General features: G+C 44.4%; 1 protein-coding gene across 1 annotated transcript; it reads left to right on the forward strand.

The window, feature by feature from the left end:
* The first annotated feature begins 9,368 nt into the window (after positions 1 to 9,368).
* On the forward strand, positions 9,369 to 23,428 carry ARMCX4 (armadillo repeat containing X-linked 4). The gene is made up of 7 exons (XM_034950273.3): positions 9,369 to 12,799; positions 13,292 to 13,361; positions 14,465 to 14,544; positions 14,880 to 14,963; positions 15,279 to 15,370; positions 15,715 to 21,278; positions 21,639 to 23,428. The coding sequence occupies exons 4-7, from the start codon at positions 14,890 to 14,892 to the stop codon at positions 23,079 to 23,081; spliced, it is 7,173 nt and encodes a 2,390-aa protein (XP_034806164.2). The 5' UTR covers positions 9,369 to 12,799; positions 13,292 to 13,361; positions 14,465 to 14,544; positions 14,880 to 14,889; the 3' UTR covers positions 23,082 to 23,428.
* Positions 23,429 to 23,804: the final 376 nt, after the last annotated feature.

Below are 23,804 nucleotides of genomic sequence, written 5' to 3' on the forward strand. Positions count from 1 at the left end.
ATTGTTTTTTATTGCTTAAAATTAAAGAAAACCTAAATGTCCATCAGTAGAGGAATGGCTAAATAAACCATACTATAGCCACACTATGGAATACAATACAACAGTTAAAAGGATCAACATTTATTGACAAGAAAAGAGCCCCAAGATATATTGTAGAATGAAAATATCAAGTTGTGAAACATATGTACCATTTGATACCCTCTAACAATATTTCTATAGGTACATATATATGCATGAAACTCATAGAAAAAGGTCTGGCATGATACACACCAAACTAATAAAGTGGCTTTCTCTGGAGAGGGAATTAAGGTATATTGAAGTATAATTTATATACAATATATCACACACATCTTAAATGTTCAATTTGAAGAGTTCTAACAATCATATAATCCCATGTTACCACCACACAAAACAAGATGTAGAATGTTTTCATCATCCCGAAAGGTCCTTTGTGCCTGTTTCTAGTCACTTTGAGGTAGGAGGTGGGACTCTACTCCAGGGGTGGAGCTCAGACACCAGACCAAATTGAGGACTAGCTAAAATAGGGACTGGGCTGAAGCAGCTTTCCATAAGACATGCCCACCCACCAGTGCGCCATGTCAATTTACCATGGCCATGGCAACACCTGGAAGTTACCACCCCTTTTCTAGAAATTTCTGAATAACCTGTCCCTTAATTTGCGTATAATTAAAAGTAGGTATAGGTATGGCTGCAGAACTGCCCCAGAGCTGCTACTCTGGGCACACTGCCTATGGGTTAGCCCTGTTCCGCAAGGAGCAGTACCTCTGCTGCTGCTGTACACTGCCACATCAATAAAAGTTGCTGTCTAATGTCACCTGCTGGCCCTTGAATTCTTTTCTGGGAGAAGCCAAGAACTCTCCTGGGCTAAGCCTCAATTTTGGGGCTTGCCTGCCCAGTGTCAGATTCCCCTCTATTCCCCTGAACACCACTTTCTGATTTTTATCACCACGGATTAGTTTCGTTTGTTTTTATGTTTCACGTAATGGAATCCTGCAATACTCTTTTGTGTCTGACTCTGTTCACTCAGCATACTGGCTTTTTTTTTTTTTTTAACTTCTCCTTTTTGAGACAGAGTCTCACCCTGTCATCCAGGCTGGAGTGCAGTGGCACAATCTGGGCTCACTGCAACCTTCACCCCCTGGGTTCAAGTGATTCTTATGCCTCAGCCTCCCAATTAGCTGGGATTACAGGTGTGCGCCACCACACCCGGCTAATTTTTGTAATTTTATTAATAGTAGAGACGGGGTATCACCACATTGGCCAGGCTGGTCTCAAACTCCTGAGCTCAAGCAATCTACCTGCCTCAGCCTCCCAAAGTGCTGGGATTATAGGTGTGAGCCACCGTGCTGGACCAGCATACTGTTTTTGAGATTTATTCATGTTGTTGCATATATCAGTACTTTAATACTTTTTATTGCTGAATAGTATTCTACTGTATATAGGTACAACAATTTATTTATCCATTCTCTTATTGTTTCTGAGTTTCAGCTATTATGAATAAAGCTGATATAAACATTCATGTACAAGTCTTTGTGTGGGCATGTTTTCATTTTTCTTGGTTAAATAATACTCAGAAGTGAACTTGTTGGGTTGTATGGTAAGCGAATGTTAAACTTTATAAGAACCTGAGAAAGATTTCTCCAAAGTAGCTGTACCATTTTACACCCCTGATGATAATATATTAGTATTCTGGTTTCTCCATGTTCTCACCAACATTTGGTGCTGTTAGTCTTTTGATTTCAGCCATTCTAGTGGAAGTGTGGTGGAATGTCATTGTGTTTTCTATTTGCATTTCTCTGATTACTGAAGATGTTGAGGACTAGATATCTACCATTGCAAAGCGTCCATTCAAGTTTGTGCCCCCTTTTACAATGGATTTTTCTTTTTATTGTTGATCTGTAGGAGTTCTTTATATATTCTGGATGTAAGTCCTTTGTCAGCTACATGTACTATATGTATATTTTTCCAAGCCTGTACATTACCTATCCATTTTGTTAATAATGTCTATGGATGAACAAAACATAAATTTTGATAAAGCCCAACTTATCAATTTTCTCTTTTATTATTAATGCTTTTTATACTCTAAGGCATCTTTGCCTTCCTCTAGGACATGAAGCTATTCCCCTATTTTTTATGCTAGAAACCTTATGGCTTTGGCTTCTACTTCTAGTATGCTAGGAACATGGAAGAGGTATTTGTCCCTCTGAAACAGGTTTTATGGAACAGGCTATCAGATTTAGAGAGAATGGATAATAGAAATTAGGACTGCTTGGTAGGTCCAGGCACGGTGGCTCATGCCTGTAATCCCAGAACTTTGGGTGGCCCAGGCAGGAGGATATCTTGAGCTCAGGAGTTCAAGACCAGCCTGTGCAGCATAGTGAAACCTCATCTCTATGAAAAATAATAATAAAAAAATTAGCTGCGTGTGGTGGCGCATGCCTGTAGTCCCAGCTACTCAGGAGGCTGAGGTGGGAGGATCCTTGAGCCCTGGGAGATCAAGGCTGCAGTGAACTGTGATTGCACCATTGCACTCCAGCCTAGGCAACAAGCAAGATCCTGTCTAAATAAGTAAATAAAAGGACTTCTTTGTAGGTATCTGCAAAAGAAAAAAGCTATGAGGGCTGACAAAAGTTGGGGGGGTGTAATAAAAATAGAATGCATAACCTCCAAACCACTATAGGTAAAATAAATTGATCTAACACAAAGCCAGCAGTGGGCCGGGGGGAGGGGGGTGCGGGGAAGGAACAAAAAAGCGTGGTAAGCAGAAAATGCAAAAACAAATGGCATAAATAAATCCAAATATATTGTAATGACAATGTGAATTGGTTGTATTCACTTAAAAAGAGACAGTGACTCTCAGATTGTGTTAAAAATAAAAATATACCTCTGTACTGTATTAAATAAGATGGAAAAAGATAAACCAGGCAAAAACTAATAAAAAGAAAGCAGAAGCTGCATTATCAATATAAGACAGAGTAGAATTTCAGACTGAAAGGACTAAAGGACACAGAAGGATGCTTATTATTAAGTATGGTTATATTACCTAGAAAATGTAACACAATCTTTTATGTAGTTAACTATAGCTTCAAAATATGCAATGCAAAATATTATATATATATATGGAAACATTGTTACATCTACAATCATAGTTGGGAGGCTTAGCACACGTTTTTCAATAATCCACAGATTAGCAAAAAGATAGAGGATTTAAATTTCACAATTGATGTGCTTTAACTAATCTCTCTAATATAAACAACTTTGTACACAACAGAAAATAACATTCTTTTCAAATGCACTTGGTTTTAAAAAGTGCCCAGGTATTAGAACATGCTTATTCAACAGTTAAATCCCATCAATTTCTTTTTTAAAAAAGTGGAAAGAGTACTCATAGGGGTCATATTTATTATTCGTAATTTATTTATTTAGCAAATATTTATTGAGTGCTTACTATGTTCCAGGCCCTGTTTCAGGTACTGGAAATGTGGTAGCAAATAAGAAGCAATGTCTCAGTTCCCAAGGAGCTTACATCCTAGATAGAAGAATCAAATAATACATAAGTAAATGAATAAGTGATAAGTCCTGTAATGATTTCACATTGCATACCTGTATCAAAACATTTCATGTACCCCATAAATATATACATTTACTATGTACCCACAAAATTAAAAATAAAAAAATTTTAAAAAGGAAAGAAAGTCAAACTCAATGATGCCATAGAAGCTGCAGGGATATTTTTAATTGCACAATTAAGAAATACCTTGAAGAGAAGGTGACACAATATAATGAAATAAAATTAGACATTAATGCAGTCCCCACACCGAATCCAAAATTTAAGAAAAAAAAAGCATCTTCTAAATGACTCTGGGTTAAAGAAGAAATAAAAATCATGACTTCAAATTATGTAGATGAGAATGGAAATAAACCCACCAGATGTAAAACCTGGGATGAGGTTAGAGTTATTAAAGAGGGTCATTTATACCCTCACTTACATATTCAAAAATAAGGAAGATTTAAGATAAATGAACTAGACATTTAACTCAAGAATGTAGAAAAAGAACAGTAAATTGAATCTTAAGGAAATAGAAGGAAGGAAAAATAAAGATAAGAAAAAAAGAAAGCAAGAAGAAAAAAATCACAATACAATTGATTGATACATACAAGTTATTTGAGAAAATTTTTTTGGCAATTCTGATCAAAGAAAAAAGAAGAGACAATAAACAACATTGGGAATTATAATTATAGATATAAAAGGCAATAGGAAAAATATAAGAAAATACAAGTCAGAATTTTATAACACTCAAATTGAAATTTCAGACAAAATGGATCATATATTAATAAAATACAACTAATCAAAACTGGCTCAAGAAGTAGAAAACTTGAATAGAACAATAAAGAGATAAAAATTTTACTCAGGCCGGGCATGGTGGCTCACGCCTGTAACCCCAGCACTTTGGGAGGCCGAGGTGGGTGGATCACTTGACGTCAAGAGTTTGAGGCCAGCCTGGCCAACATGGTGAAACCTCGTCTCTACTAAAAATACAAAAATTAGCCCGACATGGTGGCACACACCTGTAGTCCCAGCTACTCAGGTAGCCGAGGCATGAAAATCACGTGAACGGAGGTTGCAGTGAGCCAAAATCGTGCCACTGTACTCCAGCCTGGGTGACAGAGCGAGACTCTGTCTCAAAAAAAAAAAAAAAAAAAAAAAAAAAAAAAAAAAATCTTACTGCTTAAAAACAAACAACAAAAGGAAAGAAAGACAATTACCGTGCTCAGGCTATTATTTTTAGAAAAGTTCTTCCCCAAGCCTTTAAGGAATGGAAAAATTCTCTTGTTATATAAACTAATTCCAGAACACAGAAAACTTCCTAACGCATTTCATAAGGCTAGTATAATTATATTATGCATTTCATAAGGCTAGTATAATTATAATACCAAAAACTGAAAAAGGATGGTATATAGAAAAAGAAAACTATAAACTGATCTCATCTACAGAAATGTAAAACCAGATATTAGCAAATTGAAATCCAGCAGTTTATTAAAAAAAATTGTCACTACCGTGTGAGGTTTATTGCAAGAATTCAAAGGTGGTCCAATATTTAAACATTTTTATTGTAATCTACTATATTAAAATCATTAAAATATGATAATCTCAATAGGAACCATAAATTTTTTTGTTGAAATTAAACATCCATTCCTGATAACAACTCCTGGCATTCTAGGAATAGAAGTTTCCTTAACTTGGCAAAGGATTTGTGTAGGAGATGCATAGAAATATTGTACTTAATGATGAAACGTGAAAAGCATTCCTGTTATATTCAGGAGCTAGACTCTGACTATAAGGATGTCTGTTATCACCTTTACTATTCAACATTACTCTGGACTTCTTGTTACATATAATAAGATGAAAAGATAACATGAATAGTATAAAGTATCAGAAAGGAAAAATATTAAACTGTCATTTACAGACAATATAAATATCTTTTGAGAAAATCAGAGAAAATCAACTGACAAACTTTTATAACTAATAATACAAATTCATTAGGGTGGCCTGATACAAGGTCAACATTCAGAAATTGTAGCTTTGCTTTGCACCAGCAATACACAAATGGAAAATGGATAAGAAGCTTCTATGTTAGAATAGAGGGAAGATACCATTTCACCAGATCTCTCCTAATATTCAACAAAATGCAGAAAAAACAAAACAGCAGAAGAGTGGAGATGATCATCAGCAACCAAAGAAAGGGGCACATTCCAATGACGTAAACTTCAAAATATCTCAGCCAAGTAAAGAAACAGGAGATTCCAGAACTGGGCATTGTGGTGCAGTGTAACCAGGCTCTTCCATTCCTCAGAAGCCATATAAGATACAGGAAGCACAAGACAAAGAATCTAAACAAGAAAAAAGCGTACCACAAAGAACAGAAGGAAATTTCCAAGTACTTTAAGCTATAGAACAACTTAATAAGAATATGAACTTAATAAAACAAGAATGCAAAGATGAGATGTGAAAACAGCAGAATTAGGTAAAAAGGAAGATTGCAAACTAAAGAACCCATTAGGACAAAACAACATTATAGAATAAATTATAAATAGAGTGAAATAGAAACATGTGGCTAAAAATTGAATTATGGACAGAGGAAGGGCTTCAGATAATTACATTGACGGGAAATGAAAAAGAAGAAATTAAATGAAATAACTATATGTACATATATATGTATATACATACACACACACATATATATATTCTTAAGAAAGAATAAAATGTTTAGATCTAAATAGCATAACATGTCCTGGGAAGTTTGATTGTCATTTGAAAGTTTGTTATTTCACAGTGCTAGAATCTGAGATGATATTTTATCTTATTCTGTGTACTTTATTGCATTGCATTGCTTCTTTATAATGAGCATGCATCATTTTTATAAAAATAGTGAAATCATTTTTCTAAAAAATGTAGAGAGAATATAATGTACAAAAAGCCACATTCATAATATTAACAAAAACTATGAAATATTGGGGAATACAGCTAATAAGAAATGTATAAAATCTATAAAGAAAACCACACACACACACACACACACACACACGAAAAATGACAATTTTCCTGAAGAGCACAAAAGAGGATGTGAATAAATTTTAAAAATACTACATGACCCTGGGTGAAAATACTTTATTACTAAGATTTTAATTATTCCTTAAGTTGATCTATAAATTCCTTTTTTTTTTTTTTTGAGACAGAGTCTTACTCTGTTGCCCAGGCTGGAGTGCAGTGGCACAGTCTGGGCTCACTGCAACTTCCACCTCCAGGGTTCAAGCGATTTTCATGCCTCAGCCTCCCGAGTAGCTTGGACTACAGGTGTGCGCCACCACCCCTGGCTAATTTTTGTATTTTTAGTAAAGACGAGGTTTCACGATGTTGGTCAGGCTGGTCTTGAACTCCTGACCTCAAGTGATCCACCTGCCGTGACCTCCTAAAGTGCTGGGGTTACAGGCATGACCCACCACACCCAGCTTAATCTATAAATTGGATGCAATCCTAATGAAAAGTCCAACAAGATTTTTTAAAAATGAAACTTGGAACTTCACTTGAAATGCCCAAGGATATCCAAAAATAGTTGGAAAAAGCAGGGCAATGAAGGATTTGTCTTCCCCGACACCAAAACTTGCTACAAAACGACACCATGTAAAAGTGTGATATTGAGGCAGTTTATATATATTATCAGTGAAACAGAAAAGTCAATCGATGAAACAGATCTGAGTATAAATGAGAATTTAACATATGGTTAAGTTAGCTCTTTAAATTTATTGGGGAATAATGGACTATTATATGAATGGTGCTAGGATTTGGAGACACACACACACACACACACACACACACACACACACACACGCAATGACCCAGAAGCCATACAAGAAAAGGTTAATGTTTTGACCACATCATAATGTAAAAATTCTGGAGTTAGGTGCCATGGCTCCAGAATCCAAAGTGCTGGGATTATAGCCCTGGCTCATGCCTGTAATCCCAGCACTTTGGGAGGTCTGGGTGGGAGGATCTTTTGAGACCAGGAGTTTGAGACCAGCCTGGGGAATATAGTGAGACCCTGTCTCCACAAAACATAAAAATTAGCTGGGCGTGGTGCCATGCATTTGTAGTCCTAGCTACTCAGGAGACCGAGGCAGGAAGATCGCTTAAGCCCAGGGGTTCGAGGCAGCAGTGAGCTATGATCACGCCACTGCAGTCCAGCCTGGGCGACACAGCGAAACCCTGTCTAAAAAAGTAAAAATTCTGAATATCAAAAATACCATAAAATTAAGATGTTAGTGATAGATTGAGAAAATATATGTACAACCTATGTAACAGAAAAATAACTAATATACAGAAATATGTAAAGAACTACAAACCAGTGAAAAAAATACAGCTGAATAGGAAAATACTCAAAGGATATTAACTAATACTCAGAGAAGAAATGCAAATGGATGTTAAGCATGTGAAATTATGCTCAAGATAATAGATATTTAGGAAAATGTGAATTAAAAGGACAATCTTGGCCAGGTGCAGTAGCTCACACCTATGTGATCCCAGCATTTTGGGAGGCCGAGGTGGGTGGATTGCTTGAGCTCAGGAGTTCGAAACCAACCTGGGCAACATGGCAAAAACCCGTCTATACCAAAAGTACAAAAATTAGCTGGGCGTGGTGGCACGCGCCTGTAGTCCCAGCTACTGGGGAAGCTGAGGTGGGAGGATCACCTGAGCTCAGGAAGGTCGAGGCTGCAGTGAGCTGTGATTACATCACTGCACTCCAGCCTGGGCAACAGAGTGAGAACCTGTCTCAAAACAAAACAAAAAAAAGGACAATCTTTTGTTGACTCTTATATTGGCAATAATTACTAATACAGACGGTCCCGAATTTATGACAATTCAACCTTTGATTTTTTTACTTTAATTGGTGGTGCAAAAGCAATACACATTCAGTAAAATCTGTACTTCAAGTACTCATACAACCATCCTGTTTTTCTTTCAATGTAGTATTCAATAAATTATGTGAGATATTCAACACTTTATTATAAAATAAGCTTTGCATTAGATGATTTTGCCGAACTGTCAGCTAATGTGAGTGTTCCGAGCATTTTTAAGGTAGGCTAGGCTATGATGTTTGGTAGGTTGGATGTATTAAATGCATTTTAGATTTATGGTATTTTCAACCTATAAGTTTATTTGGACATGACCCCATTATAAGTTGAGAAACATTTGTACACAGTGTGCATGAGAGTGTGGGGAAATAGATCCTGTCTTATGTTTGATGGGGGTATAAATTGGCCAAGCCTTTTTGGAGGACAGTTTGGTGGTATATCCATTAACTATATAAAATCTCACATCCTTCTTTTGGCAATATCAAATGTATAAAATCTCATACATTTAAGCAAATAATTATATTTATAGTAGAATATCCTAAAGAAATTCTTCTACCTGTTGGCAAAGCTGTATGTGCCAGATTGTTCATTGTAACCTTGCTTTATTAGCTCCGGATCCAGAACTCATAATATGCAGCAGTTAAAAAGAATGAAGCAGCTTTAAATGTACTGGTATGTAGAGCTCTTTGAGACATAATTTTAAATGAAAAAAAAGCAAGTTGCAAAACAGTATGTTAATTATGATCCTGGCCAGGTGTGGTGGCTCACACCTGTAATCCCAGCACTTTGAGAGGCCCAGGTGGTCGGATCACTTGAGGCCAGGAGTTTGAGACCAGCCTAGCCAACATGGTGAAACCCAGTCTCTACTAAAAATACAAACATTAGCTGGGCATGGTGGTGCACACCTGTAATCCCAGCTACTAGGGAGGCTGAGGCATGAGAATCGCTTGAACCCGAGAGGTGGAGGTTGCAGTGAGCCAAGATCGCACCACTGCACTCCAGCCTGAGTGAAAGAGCAAGACTCCATATAAAAAAAATCTCATTTATATATTTTAATAAGACATGTATGTGTATATCATGTATACAAAAGGTTAATACACCAAACTTAAAATGGAGAGGTAACTGTGATTTGGGTGAGGATAGGGGAGTGAAAGTGGTACTAGTGCTTTTTCTGGGTTTGACTATTCTTTTCTTTTCTTTTCTTTTCTTTTCTTTTCTTTTCTTTTCTTTTCTTTTCTTTTCTTTTCAGAGACAGGGTTTCACGCCATTGCCGGTCTGGAGAGCAGTGGTGCAATCATAGTTCACTGTAACCTTGAATTCCTAAGCTCAAACAATCTTCTTGCCAAGTAGCCTCCCAAGTAGCTAGGACCACAGGCATGCACCACTAAGCCCAGCTATTTTTTTTTTAATAGACAGGGTTTCCCTATGTCGGGAAACCTATGTAGGGTGGTCTCAAACTCTTGGCCTCAAGTAATGCTCTTGCCTCAGACTCCCAAAGTATTGGGATTATAGGCGTGAGCCATCACACTTGGCCTTGGGTTTGAATTTTATACTAGAATTGTACTCTTGTGGAATTTGTATGTAAAGTAAACAGCAAATATTAAAACACCCCAATTATCTTTCCACTGGGATACACAGAGCTAACTCCATCAGCCACACTGTATAAATATAACATGAGTTATTTAATCTCTCCCCTATCAATAGCCATTTTATGTTGCGTCAGGTTTTTTTTTTTTTTTTTTTTTTGACAGAGTCTCACTCTGTCAGCCAGACTGGAGTGCAGTGGCGTGATCTAGGCTCACTGCAACCTCCATCCCTCGGGTTCAAGCCATTCTCCTGACTCAGCCTTGCAAGTAGCTGGGGTTATAAGTGCCTGCCACTGCGCCTGGCTAATTTTTGTATTTTTAATAGAAACGGGGTTTCACCACGTTGGCCAGGCTGGTCTTGAACTCCTGACCTCGTGATCCACCTGCTTCGGCCTCCCAAAGTGCTGGGATTACAGGTGTGAGCCACTGTGCCCGGCTGCGTCAGTTTTTTCAAACCTTACAAGCATTGCAAAAAAAAAAAATTCTAGTAAATATATCTTTGTGAAACTGTGTAGGCATATAGGTTGGCTAAATTCCAAGGAATAGAATTATTGGGTCAAAGAATTTGTGAAATATTATAGTTATCATTTAATAGAGTTTGCCAAATTGCCCTATATAAAAAGGTTGCATCAATATCTGCCTCCAACAGAGTAGAGGAGTGCCCATTTCTTGACAAACCAGTCAACAATATTATCAAGTTTCTAAACTTTGAGAAAATCATACTTGAAACATGGTAAGGCATAGTTGCTTTGATTTGCATTTCTTTGTTTGAGCATCTTTTCATATGTTTATTAGTAATCTATTTCTTTTCTGTGAACAAATCTGTTCATGTCTTTTGGCACATTTTTCTATTGGGTTGTTTATCATTTTACTAATGATCTGTAAGAGCTTTTAGATTATTACAAGTTAGCCTTTTGACAGTCAATGTTTATGGTTTTTTTTTTTTTTTACTTTACCAAAGTTTAAAATTTGTATGCAATTAATTTATCAATATTTTCCTTTGGTGGAGAAAGTAAGTTCGTCACTTTCAATTGAGTTCTGAAAAGCCATTAGTAAGATTGTAAGGCACTAGGACTTCCTTTCTTGGCTCCTGAAAGGGCCTCCTCCACACAGGGGCCCCTCACAGTGGAGCCCCTCCCTCTGGGGTGTCCTATTTCAATGTTCTAAGAAAGAGGCTGCCTGGAGGGTCTATATTTGGAGTATGACTCCTCAGCGGGGACAGGTGGATGCGTGGGGACTAACTTCTGCATATTTGGTCCCTGAGTTTTGGGATTATTCTGAGGGGCTTGTATGGGAGGTGCAGTGAAGTTGTAACACAAGGCAGGACATGAAAAAACTTCTTTTTCTTGGCAATTGCTTGGGATCCTGTACATTGCCCTTCCACTTGTGAGGGAAAAAAATAATGACACGGACATCAGGTGTGTTGCAGTGATTCACAGTCATCCACAGACCCTCACCACCATCTCCACTGGAAAATATTGAACACTCGCCACTGCTAGGGTAGTGTGTAGTACATGAATGGCAGACACCGGCGAGATCTCAAGTGTTACGACGGATGAAAATTCCACCTGTTAAGTCTCCTTTCCATCCAAGCTCTAGCAGTTGGTTGTTCCATGGGTGTGGTGAGGCTGATCTGATTACATGCTTATGTAAAATCCAAATAAAGCCCCTTGAATGGAAAACAGGTTAATTTGGGAAGTCGCTAGTAAAGCAGGTTAATTTGGTAAGTCACTAGTAAAGCACTAGGCTCATCAGGAGTTGGGTCTTAAATATATCCTCTAGGAGTCTTCTCTGAAGAAGGTCTTAGACACCTGAAAAAAGATGCTGAGTTCAGCCAGAACTTCAAAAGTTACAAATCACCTGTGTAAAATTGTCAATATTAGAAAACGAAATGTCTTTCCAAAGATTAACTTATAGATCATATTGAATACGTGCTGGTTTTGTTTAGGACAATTTTGTATTTAAAATGTCAAGAATTACTAGTCAATTTTGAAAGCTGTAAAATAGTTTGCAGTAACAGAAGACATTTTAAAATGTGGCACAAAATAATGTAAACAAAAGAATGAGTCTTTTGTTATTTTTACACCCTGAATATTTTTTGTGTCAAATGAAAATGGCTATACTGTATTTTCTGATTACAATATTAGAAAATAATGTCATATTAAAAGAAAAAAGAAGGAACACAAAAAAGAAAATTAAAGCTCTACTTGCACCTTCTGCTTTCCTTCCTGATACCCCCTTCCACAGCCCATTTGGTGCAGGCATTGTACTTAGAGAGGGCAGGTCGTGTAGGGGGCGGGTGGGGAGTGCTGGTCTTATAGTCTAAGAGAGAAAGAAGTGATTACTCAAAGAAGAAACATAAAAGGCCACAGCCAAGGGCCGGGAGTGGGTAGGGGGATGCAGACCCTCCCCTGTAACTGAAGATGGGTAAACTCCAACCACAAGGCGATGATGCCACTTGTGGGCCCTCAGATTGGAGAGGACGGAGATGAGTGACAACGGCGTGCGCACTGGGGCACCGAGCACAGACCAGAGAACGGGGATGTCTGTGCGTGCGGAGTGGAGGAGGGGGGAGTTCCTGGTGACTGGCCGCCGGCCCTTGGTGGGTGGTAGGGGGTGCTGGGGAGGAGGGCGAGCTCGGCGGTGACGCGCGGTCCTCACGTGACCCGGAGCTGCAGAGCTACGCAGCCTTCGTTGCAGTCGTCACTCGCATCTGGCTACCAGCTCCCCGCTGCCCTGCGCTCGGCGGGCTGGCATCGGGCCCGGGGAAAGCGGAGCAGGTAAGGGCCCCGGGGCCCGCGCGCCCTGGCCAGGCCGGCAGAAGCTCACTGACCCCGGCAGCGGTTACGGGGCTTGAGGGGGCGGTGGTCTATGCTGCCTCAAGTTCGAGGAGCCTTTGCCTCTGATTCTCCCTAGCCCCCTTGCCCCCGCCTACATCTGTGCAGGCGAACCGTGGGCTTTGATTTGTGGGGAGATTGTCTCTGCCAGAGGGAAATACAGAGATTGAGATGCCCATCGCTCTAATCACTGGCCACACATGTCCGCTCGCTTCCTGCTCAATTTAGTGGAAGGGATGCGCCACGTTGGCGTTTGCAGAGAAAATGGTGGGCCTTAGAGACTGGACGGTGGGGTTGGTAAGGGTGGTGTCTCAGACTGTTGGGAGGGACGTTTGATAACCAGGTTCCTGAACCCGGAAAGGCGAGTATTGGGATCTATGTCCTGGGCTCTAGACCAACACTAAGTGGTTTTACTCTCTCCTGTCTGTCGGACAGTAGTTCGGTGTAGCACTGTTTGCGGCGAGGAGAAAGGAAGGAGAGGAGAAAACTGCACTGGATCAAGGAGGTTAGTGTGAGTACAGACACTATCTAAACCATTGGAGTTCCATATGAATTCTATGACAGGAACTTAGGTGCGGCTGTCTGATTGGGATGTGGGGTGGGGCTAGCTTGGGGACTTTCCCTAAACTGCATTTTACTTACCAAGCTTAGGACTTTTAAATTGTATGTTGAAGACCAATGAAGACAGCAAACTTTTCTACAGATGCTTTTATTTGCATTTCAGATAATATTGAGAAAAAGATAAATTATATTAAAGAATATTATTATTATTATTATTTTTTAGATAGCCTTTGGTGGGGAAGGATAGTGATTTTGTAGAAGCAAAAGGCTTCCCCTATAGCTTTTCTCTTCTGCTGGAGACTCCTAGAGATAGGTTGAAAGGGACGTGGACAGCAGTAGGTTGTGGTTCTAGAGTATGGGATCTGGGGGCTCCCATCTCTCCTGCCATCCTTCAGTTTTCCAGATCCCTCTACCTACCTGACCATCTTGGTGAAGGAAATGGTGGGCTTTTGGGGAAATCCCTAGAACCCTACAGGTGGTTTTAAAATAATTTGCCTTGTCGGGCCTAGTAGCTCTTGCCTGTAATCCCAGCACTTTGAGAGGCCCAAGCAAGAGGATTGCTTGAGCTCAGGTGTTCAAGACCAGCCTGGGCAACATAGCGAGACTTCATCTCTACATATAATTTAAAAATTAGCTGGGTATGGTGGCACAGTCTGTAGTTCCTGCTACTTGGGAGGCTGAGGTGGGAGGATTTTTTGAGCCTGGGAGGTCGAGACTGTGGTGAGCCATGATCTTGCCACTGCAATCCAGCCTGGGTGACAGAGTGGGGCTCTGTCTCAAAATAAATAAAAAATAAAATAAATAAAATAAAATAAAATAAAATAAAATAAAATAACGTGCCTCTGTCTGTTGCCTTTTACTTTTCCTGCCTCCCTTTTCCATCCTTCACATTTCAGTGCTGGGGAAGCCCCAGGCTTTTTTTTTTTTTTTTCTGCCAGCAAATGGGTCTCTAAATCCAGGCAGGCAGGTACAGGGACCTATGTCTTAGATGGTAAGTGTCACAAGTACTTAACATCCACTCTCTTCTTTTTCTCCATCTGTTCCAAGGTCTTCCCATAGGCCTGCAGTAGGGCTGTTTACCATTGGAAGCAAGGGAAAGAGGAGGAGACCAATCTAGAAGCATGGAGGTTGGTGTGAAGTGGGGGTAGTCTCTGGGGATGACAAGAGAGGGTGGGCATAGGAGGTGGGTGAGATTTAAGAGGGTCTCAGTGGAGTGCTGGATTGCCACGGTGCTGCCATGCCTCCTGTGGATTTCAGTGCAGGAAATGATAGGAATATGGGGGTAAGGGTGGGCTGGAGTATGACTGGGGGAAGACTTGATGGGGGGACCATGAGATGGTACACATTAGTATATAGAACCTGGGCTCTGGTGAGGCAGACATTGGGGTCAGGGATCAGGTTGCTTGTCTGTTCTACCAGGGACTCGGTTTCCATTACCTACTGTTTGTTTACTTGTCCATAGATCTGCCTGCATGTCTGCTGCAGGGCTTAAGATCACTGGAAGCAAAGAAACAAAGAGGAGATTGCTCCTGATCGGTATAGACTGGTAAGAGTGTGGGGACTGCCTGGGTAGACCTCTAGAGTGGGTGGTGGAGACCAGTGTGCATCCAGTAAGGACCAGTGACCAGTCTGGAGGATGAGGATCCTCAGTCTCTCCTTTTCCAGCCACCTTTCCCACCATCCCTGTCATTTACTCCATACCCTCACCTTAATTCTGGTACAGGGAAAAGAGTGTGACAGTGTCTTGGGGAGTGGGGTGGACTGAGAAACGTAGAAAGGTAGTTTGCTAATAATATGTCTGTCCCATCAAGAACAAACTCTCTACTCCCATCTGTCCCTCCATCTGTCTGTCTGTCTCTAGGTCCAGAGATCTCATGAATTTATATATCTACTTTAGGGTGTATTGCCAAGAGAAGCAAGAGGAGAGGAGGGAACTGCCTCGGATCATTACAGGTTGGTATGAGGGTGGGGCCCTGTAGACAGGTGACCAGAGTAGGTCCAGTAGAAATCAAAGTCTGGGACTTCTCGGTTGCTCCCATTTATCGTCAGACCTCCTACCATCCTTTCCACTGTTCATTTGGTGTATAGAAATGTATATAGAAGTATCTTGGAAGAAAATTATTGGGCATTGGGGGAGGTGGAGAGAAGATGAAATAAGAGGAATGGAGAGGCTGCTAATCATCCTCTCTTCCACCAAGCACATGGTTCTACCATTTTCTGTTCCTCTGTGTATCTATCTGTATGATGCAACAAAATCAGAAGAGAAATTTTAGTCCATTTCCTTCCTCCACTTCTAGGTCCACCTCCAGAGGCAGCTGTAGTGGCCTTTGAGTGGCTGAAGACCAGCACCCTCACAGGCCTACACCCACAACTACCACTCTCTTTACCCCAGCCCGAGTGCGCTCTACCATACCTTGTTCGTGCTTTTAGCAGGGGTGATTACATGGGCCGCATTCAGGAAGTGGGCTGGGTGACTGCAGGACTGGTGATCTGGGCTGGCACCTGCTACTACATTTACAAATTTACCAAGGGAAGAGCCCAGAGTGTGAGGACTCTTGCCAGAAATGGATCCACAGTTAAGATGGAGACTGTGGTTGGGGTACAGAGCCAGACCTTGGCCATAAATGAAGCAGAGATTAAGACTAAACCCCAAGTTGAGATTGGAGCAGAAACTGGAGCAAGAAGTGGGCCTGGGGCTGAAGTAGAGACCAAGGCCGCTGCTATAGCCATACACAGAGCCAACTCTCAGGCCAAGGCAATGGTTGGGGCAGAGCCAGAGACTCAATCTGAGTCCAAAGTGGTGGCTGGAACACTGGTCATGACAGAGGCAGTGACTCTGACTGAGGTCAAGGCCAAAGCCAGGGAAGTGGCCATGAAAGAAGCAGTGACCCAAACTGATGCTGAGGCTGGCAAAATAGTTAAGAAAGAAGCAGTGACACAGACCAAGGCTAAAGCTTGGGCGCTGGTTGCCAAGACAGAGGCCAAGAGAGAAGCAATGACCCAGACCAAAGCTGAAACTCATATATTGGCTGAAAAAGAGACAGAGATTAACAGAGTAATGGTTACACAGAGTGAGACCTTGGCAGCACCCAGGGAAGTGGCCAAGATGGGGGCCACGAACAAGACTGGAATTGTGGATGAAACCAAGACAAGAGCTCTGGAAGAGACTGTGAGTGTGGCTAAGACTCAGTCTGAGGCCAGGCCTGGTGCCACAGTTGATGCTAGGGGAAATCTCAATGGCATGTCCAGGGAGGTGGCTGGAGTGGACATGAAGTCCTGTGCACAGTCTCAGGCTGTGACCAAGATCCAGGGTGATGACATGCCTGGTACTGGGGTTGAGGACATGGGGAATTGTAAAACCATGTCTAGGGCAGAGTCTGGGGCAGACACGAGGGCTTCTGCTCAGCCTCAAATTTTTGCCAAAACCCAGACTGAGGCCATTCCTGGGGCAAAGATTGATGCCGGGGGTAACACCAATGCCATGTGTAAGGTGGGGGCAGGGGCAGATGTGAGAGCTTGTATACAACCTCAGACTGTGGCCAAGAAACAGGCTGAGGTGACGTCTGGTGCCAGGGTTGATGGTAGGGGAAATACCAATGTCATATCTAAGGCAATAACTGGAGCTGACATGAGAGCTGCTGCTCAGCCTCAAGCTGTTGCCAGTACTCACGCTGAGGCCATGTCTGATGCCAAGGTTAAGAACAGAGGCAATCCCAATGCCATGACTAAAGCAGGGGCCAAGGCAAACTTGAGGGCCAATTCCCAGGTTGAGGCCTTGCCTGATGCCAGGGATAAGAGCAGAGGCAATCCCAATGCTATGGCTAAGGTGGGGGATGGGACAGACATGTTGTCCTGTACACAGCCTCAGCTTGTGGCCAGTGTTCAGGCTGATACCTTGTCTGATGGCAAAATTAAGGTCAGGGGCAATGTCAATACCATGCCTAAGGAAGGAGCTGGGGTGGATATGAAGGCTCAAGGTATGGCCCAGAGCCAGGGTGAAGCCTTACCTAATACTAGAGGTAAGGCTAGGGGCAAAGCCAAAGCCAAGTGTAAGACAGGGCCTGGGATGGACATGAAAACCTGTACACAACCTCAGGCTGGGGTCAAGACCCCAGCTGAGGCCTTGCTTGATTCCAGGGTTGATGGTAGGGGCAATCCTAATGCCACTTCTAAAGCCGGGACTAAGGCAGACCAGAGGGTCTGTGGTCAGCCCCTGGTTGTGGCCAATCCCCAGGGTGAGGCCTTGCCTGGTGCCAAGAATAAAGTCAAGGGCAATCCCCATACTGTGCTTAAGGTGGGAGCTGGAGAAGGTACAACAGACTCTGCCCAGCCTGAGGCAGTGGTCAGTTTCCAGGGTGAGGCCTTGCTTGGCACCAAGAATAAAGTTAAGGGTAGTCCCAATGTTGTGCTTAAGGCAGAAGTTGGGGCAGGTGCAATGGGCACTGCCCAGCTTCAGATTATGGCCAGTTCCAAGGGTGAGGCCTTGCTTGATTCTAAGAATAAGGTCAAGGGTAATTCCAATGCTGTGTCTAAGGCAGGGGCTGGGACAGATACAACAGGCTCTGTCCAGCCCCAGATTGTGGCCAATTCCCAGGGTGAGGTCTTGCCTGGTGCCAAGAATAAGGTCAGAGGCAATCCCACTACTGTGCCTAATTCAGGGGTTGGGCCATATACAACAGACTGTGCCCGGCCCCAGGCTGTGGCCAATTCTCAGGGTGAGGTCTTGCCTGGTGCCAAAAATAAGGTCAAGGCCAATCTTAATGCTGTGTCTAAGGCAGAAGCTGGGATGGGTGCAACAGGCTCTGTCCAGCCCCAGGCTGTGGCTAATTCCCATTGTGAGACCTTGCCTGGTGCCAAGAATAAGGTCAGGGGAAATTGGAATGCTGTGTCTAAGGCAGGGGCTGGGATGGATACAAGGGGCTCTGCCCAGCCCCAGGCTGTGGCCAATTCCCAGGGTGAAGTCTTGCCTGGTGCCAAGAATAAGGTCAAGGGCAATCCCAATGTCGTGTCCAAGGCAGGGGCCAGAGAAGATACAGTGGGCTCTACCCAGCCTCAGGTTTTGGCCAGCTCCCAGCGTGAGACCTTGCCTGGTGCCAGGAATAAGGTCAAGGGCAATTCCAATGTTGTGTCTAAGGCAGGGGCCAGAGAAGATACAATGGGCTCTGCCCAGCCTCAGGTTGTGGCCAACTCCCAGCGTGAGACCTTGCCTGGTGCCAGGAATAAGGTCAAGGGCAATTCCAATGCTATTTCTAAGGCAGAGGCTGGGGCAGGCATAATGGGCTCTGTCCAGGTCCAGGTTGTGGCCAGTTCTCAGGGTGAGGTCTTGCCTGGGGCCAAAAATAAGGTCAGGGGCAATTCCAATGCTGTGCCTAAGGCAGAGGCTGGGGCAGATACAGTGGGCTCTGCCCAGCCCCAAGCTGTCGCTAATTCCCAGAGTGAGACCTTGCTTGGTGCCAGGAATAAGGTCAAGGGCAATACCATTGCTGTGCCTAAAGCAGGGACTGGGGCAGGCACAAGGCACTCTGCCCAGCCTCAGATTGTGGCCGGTTCCCAGGGTGAGACCTTGCCTGGGGCAAGGGACAAGTCTATGTCCACTTCTGAGGCAGAAGCCACAGCAGAAGATGAGGCCTATGCAAAGCCTGAGGCTGAGGCTATGCCCACTTCTGAGAGTGAGGGTGGGTCAGGCACTCAAGCCTGCAGAAAGACTCAGCCTAACATCCATGACTACTACTGGAATGGGATTGGTGTTGAAGACTGGATTGCTGCTGAGCGGTGGATCAAATTTAGGTTTCAGACCATGGATGGAGACTGGGAAAATAGCGTGTCCTGGGCTGATGATGAGAATGAAGCCAGTATTGGGTCCTGGAGTGGGGCTAGTGATAAGGCTGGGATTATTCGGTCTTGGGCTGTGGCTTGTGATGAGACCAGTGTTAAGTCCTGGGCTGGGGCCAGGGCTGAGAATGTGGTTGGTATTGGGACTTGGGCTAGAGCTGGGGAGCAGGCCAGTGGAGGGCTCTGGGCTGGGGGTCAGACTAGTGAGGGGACCTGGGCTGGGGACAAGGCCAGTGGAGGAGCCTGGACTGGGGCTGAGAACCAGGCCAGTGGGGGGTCTTGGGCTCTCACTGGGAATCAGGCCATTGGAGAGCTTTGGGCTGCAGGTCAGGCCAGTGATGGGTCCTGGCCTGGGGGACAGGCCAGTGGGGTGTCCTGGGTTGGGGAAGAGGCCATTGGAGGGTCCTGGACTGGGGCTGAGAACCAAGCCAGTGAAGGGTCTTGGGCTGGAGCTGGGGCTGGGAATATGAGTAGTGTTTCATACTGGGCTGGGGTTGTGGATCAGGCCGGTGGAGGGTCCTGGGCTGGGACTAGTGATCAATCTGGTGGTGGGTCCAAGCCTAGATTTGAGGATCAAGCCAGTGGAGAAGGGTCCTGGGCTGGGGCTGGTGCTCAGGCTAGTGGAGGGTCAATGTTGGGGCCTGAGGACCAGTCCAGTGGAAGGTCTTGGGCTGACACTGCAGACCAAGCCAGTGGAGGGTCTAGGCTGGGCCACGTAGATCAGTCCAGTGGTGGGGCCTGGGCTGGGACACTTGATCAGTCTGGTGGTGGGTCCAAGCCTAGATTTGAAAATCAGACCACTGAAGAAGGGTCTTGGGCTGGGGCTGGTGGCCAGGCTGGTGGAGGGTCCAAGGTGGGGCCTGAAGACCAGTCCAGTGGAAGGTCATGGGCTAACTCTGGGGACCAAATCAGTGGAGGATTCTTAGTTGGGATTGTGGACCAGGCCAATGGAGGGTCCTGGACTGGGGCTGGGCATCCAGCTAGTGTTGGGCCAAAGCCTATATTTGAGGATCAGGTCAGTGGCAGAGGGTCCTGGGCTGATGCCGGGGAGCAGGTTGTTGGAGATTCTAGGCTGGGGCTTAGGGACCAGTCTAGTGGAGATTCCTGGGCTGGCACTGGGGACCAGGCCAGTGGATGGTTCTGTGTTTGCCCTGGGAGTCAGACGAATGGAGGGTCTTGGGGTGGGGCTAGTGGCCAGGATGTTGGAGGGTCTAGGCCAGGGCCCATGAACCAGTCCAGTGCTGGGTCCTGGGATAGCACTGGGAGTCAGGTCAGTGGAAGCTGCTGGACTGGGGCTGGGGCTGTGGATCAGGCTGGTGGTTGTTCCAAACCTGGATTTGAGGATCAGGCCATTGGAGGGGGGTTCTGGCCTGGTGCTGGGGACCAGACTGGTGGAGGCTCCAGGCCAGGGTCTGAGGATCAGTCCAGTGGAATAGGTTCCTGGGGTGTGGCTGGTGGCCAGGTCCTTGGGGGAGCTAGGCCGGGGCCTGCAGACCAGTCCAGTGGTGGGTCCTGGGCTGGCACTGGGAATCAGTCCAGTGGAAGGTCCTGGATTGGGCCTGGGGATCAGGCTGTTGACTGTTCCAAGCCTGAATTTGAGGATCAGGCTTGTGGAGGAGGCTCCTGGGCTGGTGCTGGGAGCCAAGCCAGTGGAGAATCCTGGGCTGGATCTAGGCCTGGGAATGAGGCCATTGGAGGATCTAGGATGGGATCTGAGGACCAGGCCACTGGAGGATCCTGGGCTAGATCTGAGGACCAGGCCAGTGGAAGGTTCCAGGTCAGTTTTGAGGTGGAGGCCAATGAAGGATTCTGGTTTGGGCCTGGAGCTGAGGCCGTTATAGGGTCTTGGTGCTGGACGGAGGAAAAAGCTGATATTGTGTCCAGGCCTGATGATAAAGATGAGGCCACTACTGCATCCAGATCAGGGGCTGGGGAAGAGGCCATCATTTGTTCTAGGATTGAGGCTGAGAACAAGGCTAGTAGTGGCTCCTGGATTAGATCTGAGGAGGTGGCTTATATGGGCTCCTGTGTAGGGGCTGGGGCTGAGGCTGGGGCTGGGGCTGGGGCTGGGGCTGGGGCTGGGGCTGGGGCTGAGGCTGAGGCTGGGGCTGAGGCTGGGGCTGGGGCTGGGGCTGAGGCTGGAGCTGGGACTGAGGCTGGGGCTGGGGCTGGGGCTGGGGCTGGGGCTGGGGCTGAGGCTGGGGCTGGGGCTGGGACTGGGGCTGGGGCTGGGACTGAGGCTGGGGCTGGGGCTGGGACTGAGGCTGGGGCTGGGGCTGAGGCTGGGGCTGGGACTGAGGCTGGGGCTAGGGCTGGGGCTGAGGCTGGGGCTAGGGCTGAGGCTGAGGTTGGGGCTGGGGCTGGGGCTGGGGCTGAGGCTGGGGCTGAGGCTCGGGCTGAGGCTGGGGCTGGGGCTGAGGCTGGGGCTGGGGCTGAGGCTGGGGCTGGGGCTGGGGCTGAGGCTGGGGCTGAGGCTGGGGCTGGGGCTGGGGCTGAGTCTGGGGCTGGGGTTTGGTCCTGGGATGGAGATGCAACCACTGTAGAGTCTAGGCTTGGGGCTGGGGAAGAGGCTGGTGTAGAGTCCTGGACCTTGGCTAGGGATGTGGGAGAGGATGAGCTAAGTAGAGAGTCCAGCCCTGATATTGAGGAGATCAGTTTAAGGTCTTTGTTTTGGGCCGAGAGTGAGAACAGTAATACGTTCAGATCTAAGAGTGGGAAAGATGCCAATTTTGAGTCTGGAGCTGGGGATAACACCAGCATCAAGGATAAGTTTGAGGCTGCTGGTGGAGTTGATATAGGGTCTTGGTTCTGTGCTGGTAATGAAAACACAAGTGAGGACAAATCTGCACCTAAGGCTAAAGCCAAAAAGTCATCTGAGTCAAGAGGCATATATCCGTCCATGGTCCCTGGGGCAGGAATGGGGTCATGGGATGGAGCCATGATCTGGTCGGAAACTAAGTTTGCACACCAAAGTGAGGCCAGCTTCCCAGTTGAAGATGAGTCCAGAAAACAAACCAGGACTGGGGAAAAAACTCGGCCCTGGTCTTGCCGCTGTAAACACGAAGCTAATATGGATCCACGAGATCTTGAAAAACTCATTTGCATGATTGAGATGACTGAAGATCCTTCTGTTCATGAAATAGCCAATAATGCTTTATATAACAGTGCTGATTATTCTTATTCTCATGAAGTTGTTCGTAATGTAGGTGGAATTTCAGTTATTGAAAGCTTGCTCAATAATCCCTACCCCAGTGTTAGGCAGAAGGCTTTAAATGCACTGAATAATATCTCAGTGGCTGCTGAAAACCATAGGAAGGTTAAAACTTACTTAAACCAAGTATGTGAAGACACTGTCACCTATCCCTTGAATTCAAATGTGCAGTTGGCTGGACTAAGGTTGATAAGGCATCTGACTATTACCAGTGAATATCAGCATATGGTTACAAATTATATTTCAGAATTTCTTCGTTTGTTAACAGTGGGAAGTGGAGAAACTAAAGACCATGTTTTGGGAATGCTTTTGAATTTCTCTAAAAATCCATCTATGACAAAAGACTTGCTCATTGCCAATGCACCAACATCACTGATTAACATTTTTAGCAAGAAAGAGACAAAGGAGAATATTCTTAATGCTCTTTCACTATTTGAAAATATAAATTACCATTTTAAAAGAAGAGCAAAAGCATTTACCCAGGACAAATTCAGTAAAAATTCCCTTTATTTCCTATTCCAACGACCTAAAGCATGTGCCAAGAAACTTCGAGCCTTAGCAGCAGAATGCAATGACCCTGAGGTGAAAGAGAGAGTTGAGCTATTAATAAGTAAACTCTGATTGGCTGTATGTTCCCAAACAAATTTGAGTAATATTTTGGTTTTGCACTCTGGAAGTAATGCACATTGTAAATTGCATTATAACTTTGAAACTGATGTTACCTATGATGGTCTATAGCTGGACCATTTTATGAACACCAAATGAATTCAAGCTTGTACTAAAAATACATGTGTTGATTTTTATCTTGTCTGGATTGAGATATTTTTAGTATGCTTCATGAGCAGAAACTGAATGGATTCTTCATAAGTAAGGTAATCTTTGGTCCTTTGTGTGGACTTATGTTTATACATTTAAGACTTTATTTTTATGTCATCAATAAAGTTGTGTGTTTTAAGCAGCAGAAAAAAGTCATTGTCCTTGTCCTTGAGTTTATGATCTGTTTGGAAAGGCAAGATATATGGAAACAAAAAGATAGCAATAAAACTGGGAGCTTCCAATCATGGCCAGATGCCTCCTATCAGTGTTTAGAGGAGGCAGAAACTGCTGCAGGCAACAGTGCTCAAGGAAAGTTTTACAAAGGAGGGGGACCATTAGGTAAGCTGGGCTTCAAGGATACAAAAGGATCAGAAGGGCACTCAAGATGGAAGGAGTGATGGGAAAAAAGGCATGGAGATGGGAATCCTTCTCCAGAGAGAAGTGCTGGCCTGCTTGGAGTGCGAAGTGTAGGGAGGGTAGTGATGAGAGAGAGAGAGAGAGTCAGGCAGTAGAGGTGAGTCCTGTTCG

Source organism: Pan paniscus, chromosome X (assembly GCF_029289425.2).
Source record: "Pan paniscus chromosome X, NHGRI_mPanPan1-v2.0_pri, whole genome shotgun sequence".
NCBI classification, from domain to species: domain Eukaryota; kingdom Metazoa; phylum Chordata; class Mammalia; order Primates; family Hominidae; genus Pan; species Pan paniscus.